Source organism: Mastomys coucha, unplaced genomic scaffold (assembly GCF_008632895.1).
Source record: "Mastomys coucha isolate ucsf_1 unplaced genomic scaffold, UCSF_Mcou_1 pScaffold20, whole genome shotgun sequence".
Taxonomy (NCBI): domain Eukaryota; kingdom Metazoa; phylum Chordata; class Mammalia; order Rodentia; family Muridae; genus Mastomys; species Mastomys coucha.
In genome coordinates, this window is record NW_022196903.1 from 114,558,114 (window position 1) to 114,581,639 (window position 23,526).

Sequence of the window (23,526 nt, forward strand, 5' to 3'; positions counted from 1 at the left end):
GGGGGGGGGGGGGGTGCTGGTATGTGGGTATGGGCTGAAGTGGGGCTGGGTCTCTCCTGTGCTGGGAAGGGAGTGGTGGTGTCTGGGTTGAACCCTAGCAGTCTGTGGGGTGGGGAGGGTTTCTGGAGGTGCCTCCTTCTAGAACCAGGGTGGGCTTCCATCTAATCTGCCCAGCTCCTGAGGAGAGAGTTAGGACGTACTTTCTGGTCCTTTGACAGAACCCAGGATTGGCTCAAGGGCACCCAAGTATGGTGAAGTCCCACCCCTTCCCCTTGCCTAGCCCGGCAAAGCGGGTGGACAGCTTGCAGAGGAGATCTGTGGCTGCGGAGGTTAACAGAGCTTGCGAAGGGGAACAAGTTGTCCTTGCTGTCACAGAATCATTCCTAGCAAATGGACTCGAGGTGGAGGGGCACCCTAGGGGCGGAGGCTGTGCTTTTGAATTATTTATTTATTTATTTATTTATTTATTTATTTATTTATTTATTTTTACGAGACAGTCTCTGGCTCTGGAACTGGGCTGGCCTGGAACTTTACCATCCTGCCTCGATCCTGGAGTTCTCAGGCACATGCTATTCACTATACTGACCCATAAAAAGACAAGAGAAAAGAGGGGCCCTGTGCAGCTTGTTTGTACGGCTAACCTTCTGGACATTTCTTCCCGAGTATAACCTAGCTGTCTAGTGCTGTGGTTTCAGCCTCCCTCGCCTCCCTGCTCGTCGTGGCTCTGAGCCACCTCTCCTTTTGCCTGCCTTTGTTTTCATTCTGTGGTTCCAGTCTTTCTCTCGAAAATGTTTTAAAGAATTTTTATTTGTTTATTTTTATGTGTCTGGATGTTTTGCCTGAGTGTGTCTGTGCACTACATGTCTGGCAATTGGCGGGGCCGGAAGAGGAGTCCCCTGGGACTGGAGTTACAGGCAGTTATGAATCACCATGTGGGTGCTGGGAGTGGAACCTGGATCCTCTGCAAGAGCAACCAGTGCTCTTAACGGCTGATCCATCTCCCCAGGCCCAATCTTTTATTTATAGAAGATTATCTTTATATTTATTCTTATTTTCATTATATATTTATATAACTATATAACATTAATACATTAATATTATTGACAATACAAAAATAATTTGTATAAATATACTAATTATACTTATTTATAGAAAATTATAAAATGGCCATGGGCATTCACTATCTCAGGTCTTGTTCTTCCTCCACTTCTTTGATAACCCTCAATCTCAGGCCTGGACTGGGTTCTGGGTTTGCTCCCCTGAACCCATCCCCCCATCTTTCCCATCATGCATTCCTCATCTACTCCTTTCCACACCGGTTGTCCCCTCTTGCTCACTCTGTTCATCTTGCAATGGCTGCCAGTGGTGGGGAGAGTGGAAGGTTTGTCTTCTGCCAGTTCCCTTGGGCTTTCTCGTGGGTGGAGCTTGCTTCCCGGTGGGTGGAGCTTGCTTCTTCATGGGTGGGGCTTGCTGAGCCTGCTATCCCATGGCTTAGCAAGCAAAGACAACCTGTATCATCTTTTTCATATCTCTTCACCTTTACCCTCCCCTTCTGCCAATACCCAATGGAGACAGGGTCATTCTCTCTAGGAGATTTAAAGCTTGGTGAGGAGGCATCATTTGCCTAAGTCACGAAGCAAGAGTCCTTCCTGCTAGTTGTTACTTTGGTGAATTGGTTCAGTCTTTCAAGATCCACTGAACTGAGCATGTGCTGTGTGTCAGGTGTAGCTCCCATCCCTGAGCCTCACTTCCTCATCTATAACGTAGGTCTAACAGGACTAGGTACTTCAGAGACTGTTAGGATGGGATTTGATAGAGGATATTAAGAACTATGTGTCTTTGGTCCCACGGTGACTCAAAAGTGGACCTTTCTGTTGTTGTAATTAGCAAGTCTGTGTGAACTTGACTTCCTGTCTGGTGCTTTTGCAATACGTGTTTTCAGCTCATTCATTAGGTCTCTCTTTGTTTGCCATTTATCATTTGGACGTGATTCAGGGGTCACTCTGCAGGGTGCTGACAGTTTCAGTCTGGGTTCAGGCCTCACTGACTGCTCCCCTGGCACTGAGCATCCACGAGCTCCGGCTCTGCAGGCTGGAGCCTTCCTCCCGGCCTCCTCTTTCTTCCGTGTGTCTGAGAGGCTGGAGTTTGCACCAGCTACTTTCCTTATGCTTTTCCTGCCCAGAGTTGGCAGTAAGAAACTGAAAACATCCCACTACCAGAACCTCACCCTGCCCTGCTTTTTCATTCCTGGGATAGCCTGCACCCTCCAAATCACCTTCAAAAAATTTCCACAACTGTAGCTGGCTCCTGCCCACGCCTCTCTAACGGACTTGGGTTTGGGCTGTTGCCTGGGTTAAAAGGACCAACAAATAAACATAGAGTCTTCCTTCATAAAAAGACTCCCTTGTGTCCTGGAGGAGTATGGGGTACATGCTAGGCCTGGTCCTTTGATTCCCTGGGAGTCCCAGGAGGTGAGGGCCAATGGACAGAGCTTCCCTGAAGGTCTAGGCACCTCCTTCTTGGCTTTGCCCTGGGAGGAAGGCCTGTAATAGCATCAAGATGATCAGCTGCAGGGAGGAGAAAGCAGGCGTGGGTTCCAGATGCAATTGACTTCTTGACAAGTGACAGACAAAAGGGACAGAAAACAGAATGGACCCAAGCTCTGAGAAGCTTGGGGGGAGCGCTGGACATTTTAGAGGGCAGGGGGAAGGGAATGGCAGCAGCCGCCATGGGCAGCTCCTGCCAGGCTGCTCTCGTAAGAGACAGGCACTCGGTAACCTGAGGTCATCTTGAAATGACCACCATCCAAGTCACCCCTCCTGGCCCCCTGGATCTCCTATGTTTCTCAGGACAGACAGACATAGAAATGGCCTCCCTTGAAAGCCTACAGCTGGACCTGATGCCAATCTTGTCCTTGGCTGGCCTTACTTGGAGGCCCCACCTTCTCCCTCCCTCCCAATCAGAGCCCACATTGAGCCAGCTCCCATGTTTACCAGGCCCCCATCGATCACAATTGCTCAGGAAAGGTCCGTGAGCCACCTCGGCCACACCTGCCCTTTAACCCAGCAGCTCTGGCAGCCTATGAGCCCTTCTGGTCTGGAGGCCAGAGGCCGGGTTGCTGTTATTCACAGCGTACTGAAGATCTAGACAGAAGGGCCAGCTGGAGTGGTGGTCGGCTATAAAGATCAAAAAGGATCTGAGCTATAATGGGGTTTTAATCACAGCTCTACCCCTGGGTGGTGTTGGGCAAGTCTCTGACCCCTGAAAACCTGCTCTGTCTGTTGCTTTGTCTGCCGGAGACTTGGCAAGCTAAGATCTGCTTCCTGTTGGCTCCGCCTCATAACTCTGAGAGCAGAGTGTCACTTTAGATAGAAATGTCATCAAGAGCTTGGGAAGAAAGGTAATATGCCAACAGGAAGGACTGGGCGGGAAAAATCAGGGTGAAGGGAGATGGGTGTGTAGGGTGTATGAGTATGTGTGTGTGTTTGTGTGTTTGTGTGTTTGAATGAATGTGTGTGTGTGTCTCTGTGTGTGTATGTGTGAGTGTGTATGAGTGAGTGTGTATGAGTATGTGTATGTGAGTGTGAGTGTGTCTGTGTGTGTATGAGTGTGTGTGTGTGTAACAGTCCTCTTTTCCCTCACCAGATTTCTGCCTCTCATAGTCTTACCTTACTTTACAGGGTCTCCCTATCCAGTATGGACAGAAAGGTTGCAGTCCATGAAGATGGGTATCCTGTGGTTTCTTGGGTCCCTGAGGAAGGGGAGATGATGGACCAGAAAGGCAAGGACCAGGTGAAGGATCGAGGCCAATGGACCAACAAGATGGAGTTTGTGCTGTCAGTGGCTGGGGAGATCATTGGGCTAGGCAATGTCTGGAGGTTTCCCTATCTCTGCTACAAAAACGGAGGTGGTGAGTTCATGCTCAGGTGGTGTGGTGGGAAGTACTGTATCCTGCCAGCTGGGCTACTCCTTCCCTGGAAGTGTGGTCAAATGGAAGGGGGCACAGCCATGAATCTGGAAGGCTCCTGCTGGGTCTCACCTCCATCTCTAGCCTCCAGTGTCCCTCCTTCTGAACTGGGGGTGATACAATATCCAGGACTAGGTGAGGTTTAAGTGAGAATGAAGCACGAGGCCTGGGTTTTTAACTTCTGCATCACTCCCCACGGATGATAACAGCTAGTGCTGTTCGTTCATTGATTCATCCATTCAACTCTCGTGACTACAGGCCTCTCAAGAGCCAAGGCTCTGTTCTACATGCAAGCCAGGACTTGATCTGTGTGCTGCATCCCGATGAAGGCTACAGATCATAGGCAAGAAACACATGTTGGCATGTCCCGATGATGAGCTGAGTGACAGAGAGGAAGGGGAGAGGGTATCCAGGGCGAGATCTAAGCAGACATGAAGAGTACGGGATCCCCTGCGACTGGTCTGGAAGGTGGTTCTTCTTGTGCAAGTGGCTTATTATTATAAATGTCAGGACCTGTTCCAGGAAGAGGAAACATACTTAGAGATAGTCAGTGTTTAGAAAAGTCTTCTAAACCCTGTTTATATTTAACCTGATAAATACCTAGCAGGTGCATCCAACCCTCTGACATGGGTTTGGCATTGATGGAGACAACCTCTTGTGGACCATATATATATATATATATATATATATATATATATATATATATATATATATATATATATTTTAAGACAGTTGCGTCTGTATTAAGGGGAATATGGCCTTTCCAGATCACTCCCTTGACAGGACAGTGTAACATCGTAATGTGAGCTAGGAGTTGTGGCTGGGGTCCTGTATCTAGGACTGTCCTTTTTCATATCAGAGGCTTGAATGCTGTGGGTTTTGACATCAAAATGATTCTGGAAGTGTTCTCCCAAGGCTCCCAAGGTTGACTATGACTGGGCAGGTAGACTTTCGCCTCAATCTTTTTCTCTCCTCTTTAACATGAGGGAGTAAATGGGGTCTGGGGTCCCACTTTGGAGTCCCTGTGTGTCTTGGGGGTTCTAGAAAAATAATAAGAAGGACCAGCGGTTAGTTCTTCCCTTATTCCAGATAGGCTGGGAACAGATTTAAATGAGAACATGATGTCGAAGATGAACCCAAATGTCACTGTTTTGCTTTAGGCTAGTATTGTTCTAACTCCTTGTGATAGCAGGACTCACCTCCCTCTGACCACAGGCCCTACTTGATGGAAGTTCATACTTTATTAAAATATGTAGACAGGTTCATTGATGATTGGTTAATAAACACAGCTCTGCAGAGAGAATAGCCTTTCGAAAGAGCAGAAAAAAATAATAATGAATTAGTATGAGGTCATCTCTGGGTGTGAGAGAGTGCAGTCACTTAACCTAAGCATCCTTAAGAAATGCCTCACCCCAGATGGAGCCTTCTGTAAGTCACGTTGCTGACTCCGAGGATCAGGGAAGAGCTGGTGGCCAGGCCATTGGCTAAAGTAGATTGGAGCAGAGGAAGGGAGAGTCTAAAATAACCTCGAGCTCAATAACCAGTGGCGAAGGTACCCATGGGCATTGTCAGGGCGCTTATGTACACAGCTGGATACACACTGTGAGGCTGTGGCCAGGCTACGACAAGTTCAGCCCATGTGAGGACAGGGCATTTGTAGTGCTCATGTTCTGGAAGCTCAGCAGAGTGCCATGTGCCAAGGATTTCCTTATTATACTCAGAACCAGCCTCTTTCCAGCCCCAGAGGGCCTGAGGAAAGCTTATCTCTGGGTCTCCAGGACTCTGCATCTTGGTGGGATGAAAACCCATATTCAAGACACAGGAAAGATTCTCCTGCAGCGGGTGGGAAGGGCCTGTGAGCCTTGTGCCCCCATGGACTTCCTGTGAAGGGCCCTCCTTCAAAGTGTAGAATCTGTACACAGGGGCATTAGTTAGTCTTTATTTATTTAAAACATTTCTTTTAAATGTATTTTATTTTACATGAGTGACTATTTTGCCTGGATGTATGTATATGCACCACCTATGTGCCTGGGACACATGGAGGTCAGAAGAGGGTGTTGAATTCCTGGAAATGAACTCATGGCTAGTCGTGATCTGCCATGTGAGTGCTAAGAACTGAATCCAGGTCCTTTGCAAGAGCAATGCATCTTTTAACAGCTGAGCCACGTCTCTCCAGTCTCATTAGTTAGCCTTTAAAAGGGAATTATGATGCGTGCTAAGGCATGAGTGAATGTGAAGATACGATCGATGAAATAAATAGAACAGGATAAATGCTAGGATTCCACTCACGAATTACATGTGAGATGCCCCCAGAGTAGGCAATTCATAGAGGCAGAAAGCAGAATGTTATGCACAGGGGCAGAAAAGGCAGAGCTCATGTTTAATGCATAGGATGACGGTAAAGCTCTGGAGGTGCATGCGCAGCACCAGGAACACTTTACAGCTGTGGGAGTGTCCACTTATGCAAAATATCTATACTTACATTGTATATACTTTAACATGCACATATACACCAAGAAAAGTGGATTTCCTCAGCAATTACGCCTAACGAAATTTGTACGGAGGAGAAAAATTGGAAAAGTATGTTGGGATGCAGGCGTTTTTCACTGTAACAGAAAACTGAACACAAAACTAAAAGTCCAAGGTTAAAATACTAACAAAATACCGTCCCATACACTAGAACATTCTGCAGGTGCTGAAATGGTGTCACATATTTATGGACACGAAGAGGTTTGTGATAGGAATCGAAATATGGTGGTTGGGTAACATATTGTAATTTTTGTGAAAAACAAATGTGTGTGCTTACAAGAAATCTGGAGAGAGGGCCGGCAATCCCAGTACTTGGGTCCCTGAGGCAGGAGCATCATAAGGGCCAGATGGACGACATAGTGAGGCCTTATCTAACAAACAGAACCAAGTGGATTCTGAAAGACTGCTGGAGTAAGTTCCATGGCTGAGCGCTTACCTGCTGTGCACGTGAGGCCCTGGGTTGTCATCCTAGTGTCAAACCACAAAAGATGGTGTCTTAGTCAGGGCTGGTATTCTTCCATAAAACATCTTGACCCAGAAGCAAGTTAGTGTGGAAAGGGTTTATTCAGCTTATACAATGCTGCTCATCACCAAAGGGACTCAGGACAGGAACTCACACAGGGTAGGAACTTGGAGGCAGGAGCTGTTGCAGAGGCCATGGAGGGGTGCTCCATACTGGCTTGCTTCCCCCAGCTTGCTCAGACTGCTTTCTTATAGAACCCAGGGCTACCAGCCCAGGGGTGGCACCACCCACAATAGGCCGGACCTTCCCCCCTTGATCACTAATTGAGAAAATGCCTTACAGCTGGATCTCATGGAGGCATTTCCTCAAGGGAGGCTCCCTTCTCTGTGATAACTCCAGCCTGTGTCAAGGTGACACACAAAGCCAGCCAGTACAGATGGGGACAGAAGGGGGCGGGCGGGCAGACAGGCAGGCGGGCAGGCGGGCAGGCGGGCTGGCTTCTGGAAGGATATACAGTACTCTGTGCTTTCTTCCCCTTTGTGTTCCCTGGTCTTCTTCCTCAGTGGGAGCGATGACTTCAGAGGCACTATGGCGTAACCATAACCATACGTAATGGTCAGGAGTGAAGCCTCAGGGTCAGGATACCTGGTGTGACGTTTGTTTCCTCATCTATACCTTCGTTCTTGTGTTTTCCACCTTGCCTCGGTTTCTTTATCTGTAAAGGGGTGAACCGGTGCCTCCCTGGTGGGAGGCTGTCTTGTGAGGGTTCGACCCTGGTGAAGCTTAGAAGAGGCTCCCACCTAGAAAGCACCAAGGAACAAGAATCCTCTCCCTGGGAGGGACCCCTGGGTCGAGGTAGTACCTCAGCCAGCAGCCAGCCGCTCTGCAGGTTCCTGTAGGGTTTGCTGCAGAGCAGGCAGATCAGGCAGCCCCAGAGATTGGGGGAAATTCTCTGAAGATGACTGGTGAGAAAAGAATGCTCTCAAGCTGGCTTTGTCTGTTTCTAAAACGTAGCTGTCTTGATGGTCTAATAAGCGTATCAGTGTATGCAGAACACATGGTTTTCTTTCGAGACGTTCATGACTTGATTTGTAAAAGCACAGAAACAGTAAATAGTTCCTTTATTCGAGCGCCCATCTCCAGAGTCATTTCTTTCCCTCCAAAGACTGACTGACTTATTGGGGGGGGTGCCCATGTCAGGATCTTCTGCTGGACACCCCTGACAGCATGCACAAGGCAGAGGGACGCACTGTAGGTCTTGGGCGTGGTGAGAAAGGAGGCTGAGGGTAGAGGTGCTGGAAGGCTGTTTAAAGTCTGGAAGCAGCAGGTGGCTCAGACTCTGCCTTTTTTTTCCCTCTCAGGAGCTTTCTTCATCCCCTACTTCATCTTCTTCTTTAGCTGTGGCATCCCAGTGTTCTTCCTGGAGGTGGCACTGGGCCAGTATAGCAGCCAGGGGAGTGTTACTGCTTGGAGGAAGATCTGTCCCCTCCTTCAAGGTGAGTGGCACCCTCCCCGCTTTCCTGCCCTTGGACCTACCATCCTGCCCACCTCTCCTCACTGTCAAGGTTCTTGCTTTCCTGTCCTAGGCTTACTGTCCACACAGACTCTCTTGTCAAGCTCTTCTGACCTGTGCTATGTGAAATTAGCCTCTTGAGGCTAAGATGTAGATGCCCAGGAAGAAGGACATGTCAAGAGAGACAGTATAGAATTATAGGTACCAAATTAGATGTGGCTGTCGGAAGATGCAGCCAGGAAACTGATTCTTCGTCTAGCTCAAGGAAAGTAATTTCTCTGACTCTATGTCATGACCCAAACGGGTACTGGAATGCTGCTGACGGTGATAGCCAGCATCCGTGGAGCCTGCTGAGTCTGTGTTCATGTGTGCACTTTGCGTGCATTCCATTAACCGGGCCTTTCTCACTCCCTTGACCTCATTCCGCAGATAAAGAAAGTGGGGGCCATTCATTGAGAGTTTAAACCAGGGACCCCTGAGCTCTTTTCTTTTTGCCTCTATTAGGGACAGCTTAATCTTCTCTGTAGATCTGTGGTGTGGACACAAGCAGCTGGGGGTATCTTTTACCAGCCTCCCTTAGTGGCTTAGCCAGTTTTGGGGCTGCAATAGAGGGCTTAAGAGCTTCCTTGGCTCTGAGACATCCCTTACACCTCAGATGCAGAGAGGGTTCATCCTTTATGCTTGTCTCTAAAGGACCACCAGGGGCCAGGCTGCCTGGGTTATTTGTCTAGAAAGGAACCAAATTACCTTGGCTATCTGGCCAAAGACTTGGGAAAGGCAAGGTTGGTTGCAAACTACACCTCTTGGGGCCTTAACCTGCCTCTTGTAGTATCAGGGAGCCTTGTAATGGGGCTACAGCTCAGCTGAGCACTGCTGCTAACGTCACTGTGAGACTTTCCACATCATGTTTCCTTCCACCGAGGAGACCAGCTTCTTGCCACAGCCCCAGTGGCTTCTGATGCTCTTGCCCTGTTCCTTCTTGCTTTGCCACCTTTCAGTTTACAAGTGATGTATGATTGCTACAGAGGAATAGAGAGAGTGCAGGCAAGAGAGCTAGAGCTAGAGATGGGGGTGGAGATAGACCCAGACGGGGAAGGGAGAAGGAGATGTTAGCACTGCAGTGGGACCATATGTAAGATCATGAACGTATCCCACTTTCCCTGAGAAGATGACATGAATGTTGGTGTAGGGGCACATGTGACTGGACGACCCTCCGTGAAAGTCTTCTTTGCTTATGTCGATCTCTTTGACACCCCCTCCCCGCCCTGCTCCCCCAGGCATTGGCATGGCCTCTGTGGTCATCGAGTCTTATTTGAACATCTACTACATCATCATCCTCGCCTGGGCTCTCTTCTACTTGTTCAGCTCCTTCACCTGGGAGCTTCCATGGACAACCTGCACCAACTCTTGGAACACAGGTATCTGTCTGTCGGTCCCGTCATTGGGCCTGGCTCAGGAGGTTGGTCTGTGGTGGCTGGGGACAGAGCGCATCACAGACCTTACCTCAGAGCTGACCCATGTGGGCTGTGCTTTCAGCTCTCCTGGCTGGCCCTTCTGCGTGGCTACAGAGCAGCCACTGTTGGAAGCAATGGGGCTCTTATACAACTACAGCATGCCTCCATTTAGCAAATGTTCCTGGCCACCTCTCATGTATCAAATGCTGTCAAAACTGGGTAAGGGCAGATAGGACCCCACACTGTCTGGATTGGTTGGGGTAGAAGTAGATGAATCAATGATAGGTGGAGAAAAACAGTCTAGTAATTACAGAGTAATGAGAGAAGAAAGAGCCCATCTTGAGAACTGTATGGGGGAAGTTCAGCGCAGGGTCTAGGTTCTTTGTCTGTAGGACGAAAAACCAGCCTGGCACAGCAGGCAGGCCAGAGGCAGGCTATTGATGGGAGCGCCCCATGCGGGCTGCACCTGTCTGCAGTCCATACTGTTCTGGAGGACTTCAGCATATTCATAGGAATGGTCAGACTCACTGGGAACAAGTGCAGGGACACAGGCTATACAGGGAGGAGGAGCTGGTCCCACTGATATCCTGGCTCCTGAGGAATCGCTTGTGCCTAGAAATGATAGGAAGGTCTGGATGATCGGTCAGAGGGTAAGCGCAAAGGCATCTTTCCTCAGCTGGTCCCTAACTGATATACATTCCCAACCCTGTCCCCTACAGAGCATTGCGTGGACTTTCTGAATCACTCTTCGGCCAGGGCAGTGAGCTACTCTGAGAACTTCACCTCACCCGTCATGGAATTCTGGGAGTAGGTCCTGGGCCTGGTTGCCATATGCCAGGGGCCCTAAGAGCAGGGAGCCTGGATGTCTGGATTGCGCAGACTTGAACATTGGTGGTGTATGCTTAAGACCCTGCGTACTTTCTATTTCCACCTCTTCCCACTGGAGAGATATCACTTAGGGATAAGGGAAACTTCTCATTCGGCCTTGATTACTGATCTGCCTATACCTTCATACTTATCTCAAGCCTTCACATGCCTGTTTGCATTTTCCTATCTGTATCCACTCATTCTCATGGCTGTCCTCCTATGCCATTCCCATACTCCAGCTGCACCCACACATCTGGGACCTCTGTCCACAGAGTCACCTTTATTATCTTCTGGCAGCTGGCTGTGTGCAGCTCTTGTAAACCGTGTTTACTGGTATCCAGTTGGTAACTTGACGCTGACTAGTACTTGCACCACACAGACATGCTCACCATTCGCTCTCCTGCATGATGGTGCACACCTCCGCCCCCGGCCATGTCTACTGCCTGCTTCTCCTTGTGGTCTACCTGTGTCCTCATACCGATTTACCCTGCACACACTCAGCACTCTCCTGTCTACCCATGCTCTCTCCCCTGCCCATTCTGGGTTATCTGTGCTCTCTCCGAGGCAAACACATCTCCACCCTCATCTTTAGGTGGTAGCACCCTCCCTCTAGTCCTGTGTCATCTCTGACCTCCCTCGGCATGCACATGTCTATCCCCCCCCCATTCCCACCCCCATGGGATTACAGTGGTTTGGTCTTCTAACAGCCAAGGACACTCAGACCACAGGTGGGAGCATGGCATGACCACGGAGAGGTTGTGGAGGGCAGGGATGGGACAGCCCTGGAGAGTGTTATCTGTTGGGTCAGCTCTGAGTCAGGAGACTTAGTGACAGAGACAGATTATCCCCTTTGGGCTTTCAACTGGTTACTTATTTTTCCCAATTCCTTAGGAGACGGGTTTTAGGTATTACATCTGGCATCCACGACCTGGGGTCCCTGCGTTGGGAGTTGGCCTTGTGCCTCCTGCTCGCCTGGATCATCTGCTACTTCTGCATCTGGAAGGGGGTCAAGTCTACAGGCAAGGTAAGGGATCTTGGTTCTTTGTGGGTACTTACAGTCACAGAGTCCCTAGGGACACTTGAAAAAGCCCCCCCTCCCCCCAGGAGAGCAGAAAGAGCAGTCTGGGGGAGATATATTTATGTAAGAGCAGGTGAGTTGCAGGAACATGGGGATTTGGCTCAAAACAAGGGGAGACCCCTCCTATCCTCCAACAGATTTCAAAAGACCTCTTTGTCTAAGTTATATTTAGAGCAAAATAAACTATGAGTCCCACTTTGGAGCTCATTGGTCTCCAAGCCATTAGCAATATGGGAGTGTGTGTTTCCTACTCTACTTTGCATGTGTGCATCTGTGTATCTGTCTCCATTGTGTACGACAGGGTCACATATTCTTATGACATGCCTGTTGTATTTAAATGAGACAGGAAGAAGAGTTCCCATACAAATTAGCAAACAGAACCGTCTTTGGGGGTAAGTGCCAATCAGTAAAGGGGTTTAAGCCAAGAATGGGCAGCAATGGGCTTGCTCTATAGTGAGATTTCAGACCTGGGCTTCATTTCCAATCTGGAGGACTGGGAATGACATCTCCTACTTCTTCTCAAAGACCAGATTGGCAGGTACCAAGTGTTCTGATTGCACAACTTAAGGGAGGACAGGTTGATTTCAGCGTGGGGTTTCAGGGAGTGCAGTCAAAATGGAGAGTGTGGATCATGACTGTGGTGGTAGGAACTTGACGCTGCTGGTCATTACATGATGGTGACCAGGAGTCACAGGGTTTGAGTGGGAAACAGAGCTGGGTTGAAACAATCTCCATCCTTGTCCAAAAGTCCCACAACTTCCCTGCATAGCACCACTAGCTAGGAACTAAATGTTCCTAGGGACACTGTCTGCCAGGGATATTTCACAACTCAGTGGTGATATTCCTTCTTCCCTAGGCTGTGGTTCAGAGGCACCAACAGTAATGATAAGGATGATGTCAGTGGTTGTGGGTACTCAGACAGACACAGCCTGGTCAGGGCAGCATGGGATCCCTTTTCAATCTCCAGGATGGTCACAGGGCCACTGCTGCTGCCCCAGTCATAGTCTGCGAAAGTCTAATCTGGATGGGTCACAGATGGCCAGCCAAGCTGGCCACCTTCCTCCTGGAGAGGCACCCACTCTCAGGAGTTCTGGGGAGGGCACCCAGGATGGTGGATGAAAGTGACCAGGTTCTGGACTTAAAAGCCTCTTTGAAATGTTGTGGGCTGAGAGCTTTCTCCTCCGTCTTCCCCACTTGCACACTCCCCTCCTCCCCTCCCTGCTGTTGTGTATCACACTCTGCTGGGGAGTAAGACACACTGGAATGCGTAAAGGGAGGTGTGGAAAGTTTCATATGCTCGCCATCAGCTGACTGTATGAAGTCAGAGATCTGAGCTCCCTTGATGGATGTGGTGCGATCTGTTCTGCCTGGGGACAGGCAGAGGCAGGGCAGGATGACCATGGGAGACTCCCTGGCTCCCCGGCTGCCTCCGTGTGACTCCCTGGCTCCCCCGGCTGCCTCCGTGTACCCATGCCAGGAGTGACTTTACCTGCTTGCCTTCCAGGTTGTTTACTTTACAGCCACTTTTCCCTACCTGATGTTGATTATTCTCCTGATCCGGGGTGTTACCCTTCCTGGAGCCTACCAGGGCATCATCTTCTACCTGAAGCCAGACTTGCTCCGTCTCAAAGATCCCCAGGTGGGCGCCACAAGGGGATTGTTAACATAGTCTTTCTCAGACTATACTGTACTTTCAAAGTCTTCTATTGCTTTTCCTTTAGTTAAGAGACATAGATGTTAACTGGGGAAGAACTAGATATCATATCATTCATTTGAAACATGAACCTCCGGAGGTACCCTGAAATCCTACCACCGCCATTAGCATATTAGTCTGTTTCCTCTCACCCGCCCCACCCCAGGTGGTGTGCATATATTAACACAACTGAGGTAATCTCATTTAGAGAAACAGATCCTTTTGACCTAATTTATATTATGCACTTCTCCATGTTATTAAATGCATCTTTAAATGTCATCTCAGTGTCTGTATAATATTCCCAACAAACCTAATTTATTCAACAAAAATATCCGGAGGGCCTCTTAACAGCTAGGTACTGCCTGGTGCTGGGGCTAGCACAGTAGGGAAAATGAAACATCTCTCTGCCCTGCTGAACCCTGAACCCCTGCCTTGGACCCTGATGCCTGTCAGTATCTGGGGGTGATTGTCATGACACCATACCCAGACTCTCAGGTCTCTCCTTAGAAATGGGTGCAGTCTTTGTGCCTGACCAAAGCTCTTCCTACCCCACACACTGAATCATCTCCAGATTGCTTATAATGCCACAATATCAGGTTTTTTTGTTTTAACGAATAGTTGTTCTATTGTGTCCATACAGGGAACAGTGCTAAGAAAAAAATCGGTCCTTGTTAGGACAGGTACAATATTTATTTTTTCTGAATACTACTCATCTGAGGGCTGGTTAATCCCCCACTCCCCACTCCCTTCCTCCCAACTCCCCATCCCCAGTGTGTCTTTCATGGGCCTGGGACTTAGGCGACACTGCCCAGCCAGGGAGCTCCAGGGAACTGCATTGGGCTTTGCAAGTGCATATCACCATGCTTGGCTTTTTAGTCTGCTTATAAGGATTGAGTTTAGCTGCTCAGGTCACTACGAATACCCCAGCCCCAGTTAGAATGTATTTTACTCTTTGGTAACTTTGTAGACTCAATAGTAGCGCTTTATACTTTGTTTTATTGTTTACCACAGATCGGGCTGGGTATGTCTTCATGAATGTATTAGCCGTTTGCATTTCCTCCTCTTAAGGCTTGCCTGAGCACTTTTTTTTTCTTCCACCAAGAAGCCTTGGTGGATTATTATATATTTTTAGTAGGTAGCCTGTGTACCAAGTCACAGTTCATAAGGTGCCATGTAGACACACTGGTGAATAAGTGCCAGGGACTTCTCACTTTACCCGGGTCTGTAGATGCCACCTGGAAATGAAATAGCCCTTGGGTACTTGCTGCTTCCTGAGTACCCACAGAGTCAAACCAGAACTGGGTCCTGCCTATGGGACGGACGGTGGCTTCAGAGAAAGGGGACAAGTTACCAGGCAGTAGGATGCAGGCATGATGCAGGGACATTAAGAGGTGGGCTGTGCTGTAGGGAGGAGCTAGCTGTGCTAGGCACAGCTCGAGGCCCCGGTGGCCTCTACTCACTTTTTTGGGCTTCGTGTAGGTGTGGATGGATGCTGGCACCCAGATCTTCTTCTCCTTTGCCATCTGCCAGGGGTGCCTGACAGCCCTGGGCAGCTACAACAAGTACCACAACAACTGCTACAGGTGAGTGCTGCTGGTGTGGCAGGGGTGGGATAGGGGTGGAGGTGGGGGTGAGGGTTGGTATTGAGGTGAGGATGGGGGTGGGGGACCCTGCCTCCACGGGAGCCAAGCAGGGCTTGTATGGACACCTTTCCAGGACCCAGCTTCTTTTCCCCACTCCAGCTTTGCTGGTCTCCTCTTGCCCTGACATCTGGTGTTTGTTTTGCCTGTGCCATATCATGCTCCCTGCTTCACCATCTTTCTTCCATGTCTTTCCATTTCTCTTCCCCTTCTTCCTCCTTTACCGTCTATCTGTCTTTTGATCTCTCCTTCTTGCATTGCCTTTTCTCTTCTTCTTTCTTCCCCATCTCTGACCTCACTTATCCCCACAGGGACTCCATTGCCCTCTGCTTCCTGAACAGTGCTACCAGCTTCATGGCTGGGTTTGTTGTTTTCTCCATCCTGGGCTTCATGGCCCAGGAGCAGGGAATACCCATTTCTGAAGTGGCTGAGTCAGGTAAGGGACACTCTCCACATGGTGCTTGGGACTCCAGGGAAGGAGGGTCAGAGAACAGACCTCTCCTGAAGAGAGGGAAGAGTCCCCAAACCAGAGCTAGGGATCTTTTTAGCTTGGGGTTGGGGGGGATTGTGTAGCATAAGCAAAGCTTTTAGAACTGTGGAAGAGAAGAGAGGAAAGGAGAAGTAAGCAGGGAGAGAATCAGATTAGAATGTGTGTGTGTGCATGTGAATGCACGTGCACACACACACACACACACACACACACACACACACATGCACGCGTGTGCGTGAATGTCCCAAGGAAGAGCATACAGTTGAATGTGTTCCCTCTAAACAACTCTACCCACATGCCCACACACAGAGGCTCACAGATACACTAGATGCACGCATAGGCACACATAGGTGCTCATAACCATATACTCATGTAGACACTCAACAATGCTTAACACCCACACAGATGTTCACAGATACGGAGATACACATAGAAGATCATGAAAGTCCACACTCAAATTCACAAGCACACACAGATGCTCACAAAAGCACATAGATGTATTTAGTCATTTACAAAGAATCCTATGTATAAATTCATATACACACAGACACACTCAGACATTCATAAATGAACATAGAAGCGCATAAGAATCACAGAAATCCACATTCATAGGTGCTCACAGATACACAATAGATCTTCATATAAGCTCAGGGCATATGTAGATGCTGACATGCACAGAATCTCATAGACCCTACAGATGTTCACAGACACAGACAAAGAGACACTTGTAGACAGATGCTCACAGCTGCAAACATTCACAGCAGATCACAAATGCTCACGGACAATATCAGATACACCTAGATGCACACACACAGGGACTCACAGACAGGCATAGATGCTAACAGCACACAGATGTTACCCCATGACACTCACAGGCATGTCAGGATGCACGCAGATGTCCCCAGACACTCCTGGGAGCACATGGCGTTAACGAGGGGGCTCCTCTTCATGTAGTGAGTGGTCTGGCGTCCACTCAGCTGTGTTGTGTGCCCGGCAGGTCCTGGACTGGCCTTCATTGCCTTCCCCAAAGCAGTGACGATGATGCCTTTATCCCAGCTGTGGTCCTGCCTCTTCTTCATCATGCTCCTATTTCTAGGACTGGACAGCCAGGTATGGCACCCTTGTCTGGGGTCCCTCTTGCAGCCTCTGTTCTTCTTGGTGGCACCTTTCCTCACGCACCTTGTCCCTGACCGTGGATCAGAGGCCTCACTCTGGTTCAAGTCTTTTGCCTGATGTTCTGATGACTGGTCCCAGGCCTCCTCCAGAGCCCCTCCTGTTGTGAAAGGCCTCCCACTATGTTCCACAGAAGCTCATCCCCAGCCTCATGGTCCAGCCCCATTCTTCCTAGCCCCAGGGTGCAGACCTTCCCCTCTTCCAACCTACCTTATTGGGATTCCTTGAAATAAAGTTGTAGCTGAGGGCAAGGCTGGTTTACCACTGCCTCTGCTCCCCAACATCAACACAGGCAAATCGGGTGATGCCCAGCAGGGCCATGGAGGGGCAGGGCAGGGCAAGCCCTGTGCCCTGGCTGCACAGCTATCTCCTATTCTCTTGGCCCACAGTTCGTCTGTATGGAGTGCCTGGTGACTGCTTCCATGGACTTGTTTCCCCAGCAGCTCCGAAAGCGTGGCCGGCGGGAGCTGCTGATCCTGGCGGTTACCATTGTGTGCTACTTGATGGGGCTCCTTCTGGTCACTGAGGTGAGAGGACAGCGTGGGGCTGCTGACTCTTAGAACCATTCTCTCCTTCTGCCCAAGGCCTTACACCCTCTGTGCCCACCTCATGGTGAGGTTGAAGATCCCACTCAGTGAAACCTAAATGTTGGTAATCACACACACACACACACACACACACACACACACACACACACACACGCCCTAAGCACAAAGGGGACTGAATGGGGTTAGGTGACAGCAGTGTTTGGAGCTATTTTGGCTTTTGTGAAATAGGTGAATCTACCTGTAACATCCCTGAGCATGTTCCTTTCGGTGTCCCATCTCCTGTTCCTCAGGCCACTTGGTCCCTTGGCAGATTTCCCTCTGTGAGAGCAAGGAAGCGTGTTTCTGCTCCTGGTACCTTCTCCAGTCAGCCAATTAGGCTTTCTCTTGAGTTTGACAGGTGTCAGGCTAAGACCCTTCCTTAGGTTTACAATATTGGAGAGGACTGCAACAACCCAAAAGGAATGGAGCGAGGGGTACCAGTGCCACCGAGAGGGGATACTGGGCAATAACATACCACCATAGGTCCCATATTCCTAGCACCTCACGGGTATTAGAAACTATTGTCCCGAGGTTGATGGGAGTTCCTGATGGCAGAACCAGACTGAGCTGACTCCTGGTAACTATAAAACCTCTCTTCTGGGCAGGGCAGGGCAGGGCAGGGCAGGGCAGGGCAGAGCAATACACCTTGCTATGGGAGCAGATGCTAGCTCTGCCCAAGCTCAGTTCCCTCCTCCTCCACAGGGTGGGATGTATATCTTCCAGCTCTTTGACTACTACGCCTCCAGCGGCATATGCCTCCTCTTCCTCTCCTTGTTTGAGGTGATCTGCATCGGCTGGGTGTACGGTGAGTGGGGCAGGTGGCTATGGAACAAGATGCCTCAGAGCTGATGAGGGTAGGCTCTGTCCAGGCTGGGTGTCTTGGTTGGGATGACCTGATTACTTTTTCTAGGACTGTCAGACATACCTGGAGGCTCAATGTCTCTCTTAGACTTAATTCAAGGACGAAACAGGCTTCTTCCATCAGTGAAATTCCAATCAGAGGAGACCTTTAGGGCCATTTGGCCTGATATTTCCCCTCACCCACCCTCAGATTCCTTCATTGCCTTTCCAATAGCCATTGAACACTCCATGGACAGTCCTCATGCCTTCAAAACAGTCTCCCCGTTGTTATTGTTATACGTGGCTTTCTTGCAGGGAGGTGAATTCTGTTATGTCTGGACTTCCAGGGATGGCTTAGGCCCCTCAACACTAAGCTGCAATCCAAATGCCTCAATGTCTAAGCCATTGTCATGTTTAGCAACAGCTGGGGTTCCAGGTACTACACTGCACAGGTCACACACCATTTCAAGGCCTACATGTCGGATTTATGCAGTGGCAAGGCATGTTCAGAAGAGACACTCTTCAGCTAAGGCTTGTACAGCTGCTAAATGGAGGTGCCATCTCCTATCCAGGTCTGCAGGCTCCTCGGCAACGGGCTGGGGACACAATGCTAATGTCATAAGGCCCAGAGCAGAGAGAAGAAGTAGATGCCCCATATTAGGGTCTCAGAGGACGCCTGACCAGAAAGGTTCTTACTTCACAACTCTGGTGTTCCCATGGTGCTCTTTCCTGTCCTTGGAGCTGGCTCCACTTCCCACCCTAAGCATGAGGTGTCTGTCTGACCCTCCTGGAGCTCTTGTTCTCAAAGGCTCGAATATACTCAATCAAGGAGGTGGACATTCCTCCTGGCAATATTGGTCTTGGAGCTTGGACCTTTAGAAGTCAAAGCTGTGGCCTTTTGAGGGTTGGTATTCAAGTGTCAGTGGTCACTGGGAAGGCAGTGAGCCTAGGTTGGAGGAATCCCCCAGTCGTGGCCACCACTGAATGGTTCTTCACATCCAAGGAGACTGGTTCTGCCTGAAAGAGGGCCAGTATGAATGTTGAAAAGCCAGTCAGTGCCTTCACTAAGCACAACCCAACTTGGCAGTGCCCAGTGTGAGGAATTCACAGCCCTGGAATCAGGAGCACTGCTCTTTATTTTTGGTCCTTTTCTGGCTTTTCTCCCCCTCTGCAGTGCGGGTCAGTAAAGATTTGCTGGGACAGGCTCTTTAGGCTTGCATACTCCTGTGTACGTAGGACAGATGCTGCTCACCCTTAGACGGGGCAGCAGAGGCTGATCAGCAGCCTGTGGGTAGTAGCTTTTGCCACTGCTGCTGCTCTTCTGTGGCTAGGAGAATGGACTGTGTTTCTCTATCCACCCACCCTGTTACCCTGGGGAAGAGTGGCAGTCTTTCCCAAGGCCAAGAAGTCTTCACCTCTGGATCTCACCTTTTCTCTCACTCTGCTGGCTCAGGGGCGGACCGTTTCTATGACAACGTGGAGGACATGATTGGCTATCGGCCATGGCCTTTGGTGAAGATCTCCTGGCTCTTCCTGACCCCTGGTCTTTGCCTGGTATGCTTCTACCCACCCATCGCCACATCTTCCTCTAGTCTGCAGAAGACTTGGAATCTGAGGGCTCTTTCCAGCCTAAGCTGAGGGGCTGATCCCTTACTCTTTCTTTTCTACTGGGCCTCTCCTCCATTCACATTCTATTTCAGCCCTCTCTCACAGCCATATTTATCCCTGACAGGCCCTTTCCTGTCTGTCTTAAGCTCCTTAAACCAATGCTTGCCACTTGTCTTAGTCCCTGTGACCGATGGCTCAACAGAACCATCCTACCTCAGATGCCCCTCAGTGTGGTTGGGTGCTCCTCGGTCCTTGGATGTTAGTGTAGCCAGGGGAGGGATGTGGTGGCTCCTGTCTCACCCTACCCCTCTCCCTTTTAGGCCACCTTCTTCTTCTCCTTGAGCAAGTACACACCTCTCAAGTACAACAATGTCTACATATACCCTTCTTGGGGATACTCCATTGGATGGCTCTTGGCTTTTTCCTCCATGGCCTGTGTCCCACTCTTTATCATCATCACCCTCCTGAAGACGCAGGGCTCCTTCAAGAAGGTAGGTGGCCATGTAGGTGAGGGGACCTAGCGAAGGAGGCCCTTGAGGGAGTCTTAGGCCAGGATCACATCAGCTCTCCTTGTAGGCTAGCCCTGGGGTTGTATGGAGATCTTTAAAGACCAGGCCTCTGGAATCCTAGGTTCATAGAATCTGACATCAGGCTGACCTCAAAGGCTAGCTAGCCAAGAGCAAACTGTTTAACGGTTAAGGGAAAACAAGGACCAAATGGGGGCCAGATGCAGGAGGATTAAAGAGCACACACATATTCTAGCTTGGGAAAACTGCCAAGTGCACCCTGGCTCCTGGATTCTTGTGCCCCACTGGGTCACAGCAGATGGCTCCTGTGTAGCCTGAGATATGCCTTCCTGGAAGAAGCTGTTGCCAATGACCCATAAAGACATTAATTTTGTCTGTCAAGGTCAGATTGTCAATAGTAACGGAGAGACGATCTACAGTGGTTCAAGCAAATGAACTTCTTGAATTCTTACGTATCAGGAAGGTCAGAGATGAGAGCTGCCAGCATCTGGTTTGGCTGTGGAAAAGCCGTAAGAGTCCATTCTCTTCCTGAGTCCTCATAACTACTTGATGAGTGTGTCATTTCCTCATTGTCATGCGGTCATAGTGAGGTTGTCAACATTCCCGAGGCCCATCACCACAGCTATATTCAAGGCCAAAAGGGTGGGGTTGACACACCAAAAAAACAACATAACAATGTAATAGCATTACAGATAACTGGGAAAATACTTAAAGGGGCATATAACAATAGTAATCAGAAGGGTGGTAGTCCGAATCATAACACTCATGTATCACTTGCCCTGTGACAAGAACTGTCTCATAAGGTGTCTCATTACCCCCATTTTACAGATGAGGAGAGCAAGGGGACAGAGGTCTGGAAGAGTCGGGCGAGTTGCCTGAGATCACCTAGGTTGTTCTAGTCAAGACTGGAGCTCAGTTCATACTTTTAGTTACCTCTCATTGTCCATTCGTCTCACCAACCCCGAGTTTGGCCCTGAGTGCCTGACTTTGTTCCTGGAGACATATCCACAAAGAGCATCCCTCTACCCACCCCAGTGACATACCCACAAAGAGCATCCTCCTGTCAACCTTGGTACTTACTCTCTGCCTTTCTCGCCCTTAGCGCCTTCAAAGACTCATCACGCCGGACCCCAGTCTGCCCCAGCCAGGGCGGCACGCACCACAGGATGGCTCCTCTGCTCAAAACTGTTTGCCCTCTCCAGCCAAGCAAGAACTCATTGCCTGGGAGAAGGAGACTCATTTGTAGGAAGTGCCAGAGGCCAGGTGACTCCAGAGCCAGGAACCTGGTCAAGGCTAGCTCCTCCCAGGGATAACCTCTGCTCCACCCTGCTGAGACCTCTCAGGTCTCCAGATGCCCTGGACAGTACTTCTGGGCACGACTCTTCTGTTCAGCTGAGACAGCTTGTCACCTCTCAGTCCTTTCCAAGTGTGCTCCAGGAAGCTGTGTTTGCTAAGGATTTTGAACTCAAAAATCCTGACTTCTTGGAGTAAAAACCTAAGAACCAGACAGGCAAAGTGATATTTTCAAGGCCACACAGCGTGTCAGAGCCCTAGACCTTCCTCGGACTTGCTGCTCTCTCCTGAGGCTTGGGAGTCTGCAGCCTCCCCCGGCAGCAGCTAACAAGCCTGTATGCATCACCTGCTACTGCATGCGTGTCTTCCTTGTCTCACTCCACTCCAGCTGTTTTGTGGGTGGGAGGTCACCTTATGTAGACGCTAGGAACTGGCGACATACCTTGTTAAATTCCCTTTTAGCCTCTACCTACCATACTTCTCTCAGCTCTCCACCTTCTTTCCCTGGGTGGTCTGTACACAGGAGATGTCATTCTCTTCCTCTTCTTCTTCCTCCTCCTCTTCCTCCTCCTCCTCCTCTCCTCTTCCTCTTTGTCTTTCTCCTTCTTCTCCTCTCTTTCCCTTTCTCTCTCTTTCTCTCTCTCCCTCTCCCCTCTCTCCCTCTTTCTGCCTCTCCCCATCTTCCTTCACCCCCCTTACACACACACACACACACACACACACACACACACACACGCACACACCTCTTTTCCTTACCCTCTTTTTTTGTTTGGCCCCTTCCCAACCATTCCTTCCCTCTTGCTAAATCACACAACATACTTCCTCTGGCTTCTGAGGGCTTCAGGAAAGTAGACTACGTGTGAGTTCATGGTGGACCTTCAGAAGAGAAGGGAAGGGAGGGAATAGGGTCCTGAAGACACCGTCCTGAGCACAGAACCCTACTGCCAAGAAAGAATGCATACATCAACATCTCCCAGAGTCAATGTCCAGTAGTTAGAGCGATAACCCACGGCCTGTCCTGTGTGGGTTCCATTCAGATAGCCTCTGAGCATTCCCACTTCTCTTGGGAAGTGCATCTGTGGACTCCAAGTGCTTCAGTTGCCCTGGCTCCTGGCAGCCCTTCCTGTCTCCTTCCTGTCTCTTTCTAGACTGTTATGTGTACTTTGCTAATCTTCACTGGATTAGCTAGTGGGGAAAATAAGAGGTCCAGGAGGGGAATTCTTAGAAGTCCCTCCATTGCAGCTGGGTGCTATGAGTCCAGGCTCCTGCTTTGGGGCCGGTATGGAGCTCTTTTCTGCCCCCTTGTGGCAGAGGAAAGCAGAACTCCCTTTAAAATTTATTGCTTGCTTGCTTTCTTGATTGCTGGTAAAGCCTCGAAAGCACCCTTAGAAATCAGGTTGGGTGTCTCCTTGGCACCCTTATCTATTGCCTGGACCGTGGAAGGTAAAGTCCTCTTCCGGTCCATGTCCTTGGTCTCTCCTTTGTCTTCCCCTTCTTGGGTGCCTCCAGGGCTCTCTGACTCACTTGCTCTCCGCCTCACTCTGAGGGACCTACAGCCTCTGCCTCTGCTACTCTCTCTGTTCTCATGTATCCAGCTCCCCGGTGACCGGATCCACATTGCTTCTTTGTGGATTTAGCTGCTCACTGAAGTAATGAGGGCCGACTGGATCTGACAGGGATGAAAAGCTTGTTAACCACCCATGGAGAGAGGTCACGAAGGACGTGTGAGCTCGGGGAAACAAATATAATCGGCAAAGCAGGTCTGACGGGTCATGTAGGGCTGAGATGGGCAGATGCCCCAGGG

At 49.7% G+C, this 23,526-nt stretch overlaps 1 protein-coding gene across 4 annotated transcripts in view; it reads left to right on the forward strand.

Moving 5' to 3' along the window:
* Slc6a12 (solute carrier family 6 member 12) overlaps window positions 1-22,073 on the forward strand; it is a 22,740-nt gene extending 667 nt beyond the window's left edge. For 3 of the 4 annotated variants that reach the window (XM_031383284.1, XM_031383283.1, XM_031383285.1), the window contains exons 2-15: window positions 3,681-3,910; window positions 8,321-8,455; window positions 9,750-9,890; window positions 10,646-10,733; window positions 11,685-11,817; window positions 13,376-13,510; window positions 15,044-15,147; window positions 15,516-15,640; window positions 16,692-16,804; window positions 17,257-17,394; window positions 18,157-18,259; window positions 19,748-19,848; window positions 20,223-20,393; window positions 21,532-22,073. In XM_031383284.1, the coding sequence (XP_031239144.1) occupies window positions 3,697-3,910; window positions 8,321-8,455; window positions 9,750-9,890; window positions 10,646-10,733; window positions 11,685-11,817; window positions 13,376-13,510; window positions 15,044-15,147; window positions 15,516-15,640; window positions 16,692-16,804; window positions 17,257-17,394; window positions 18,157-18,259; window positions 19,748-19,848; window positions 20,223-20,393; window positions 21,532-21,675 (1,845 nt within the window). In that variant the 5' untranslated portion in view covers window positions 3,681-3,696 and the 3' untranslated portion in view covers window positions 21,676-22,073. Of the gene's footprint in view, window positions 1-3,680; window positions 3,911-8,320; window positions 8,456-9,749; window positions 9,891-10,645; window positions 10,734-11,684; window positions 11,818-13,375; window positions 13,511-15,043; window positions 15,148-15,515; window positions 15,641-16,691; window positions 16,805-17,256; window positions 17,395-18,156; window positions 18,260-19,747; window positions 19,849-20,222; window positions 20,394-21,531 lie in introns of those variants that run through there. The other variant, XM_031383286.1, reaches the window with a different exon arrangement.
* Window positions 22,074-23,526: the final 1,453 nt, after the last annotated feature.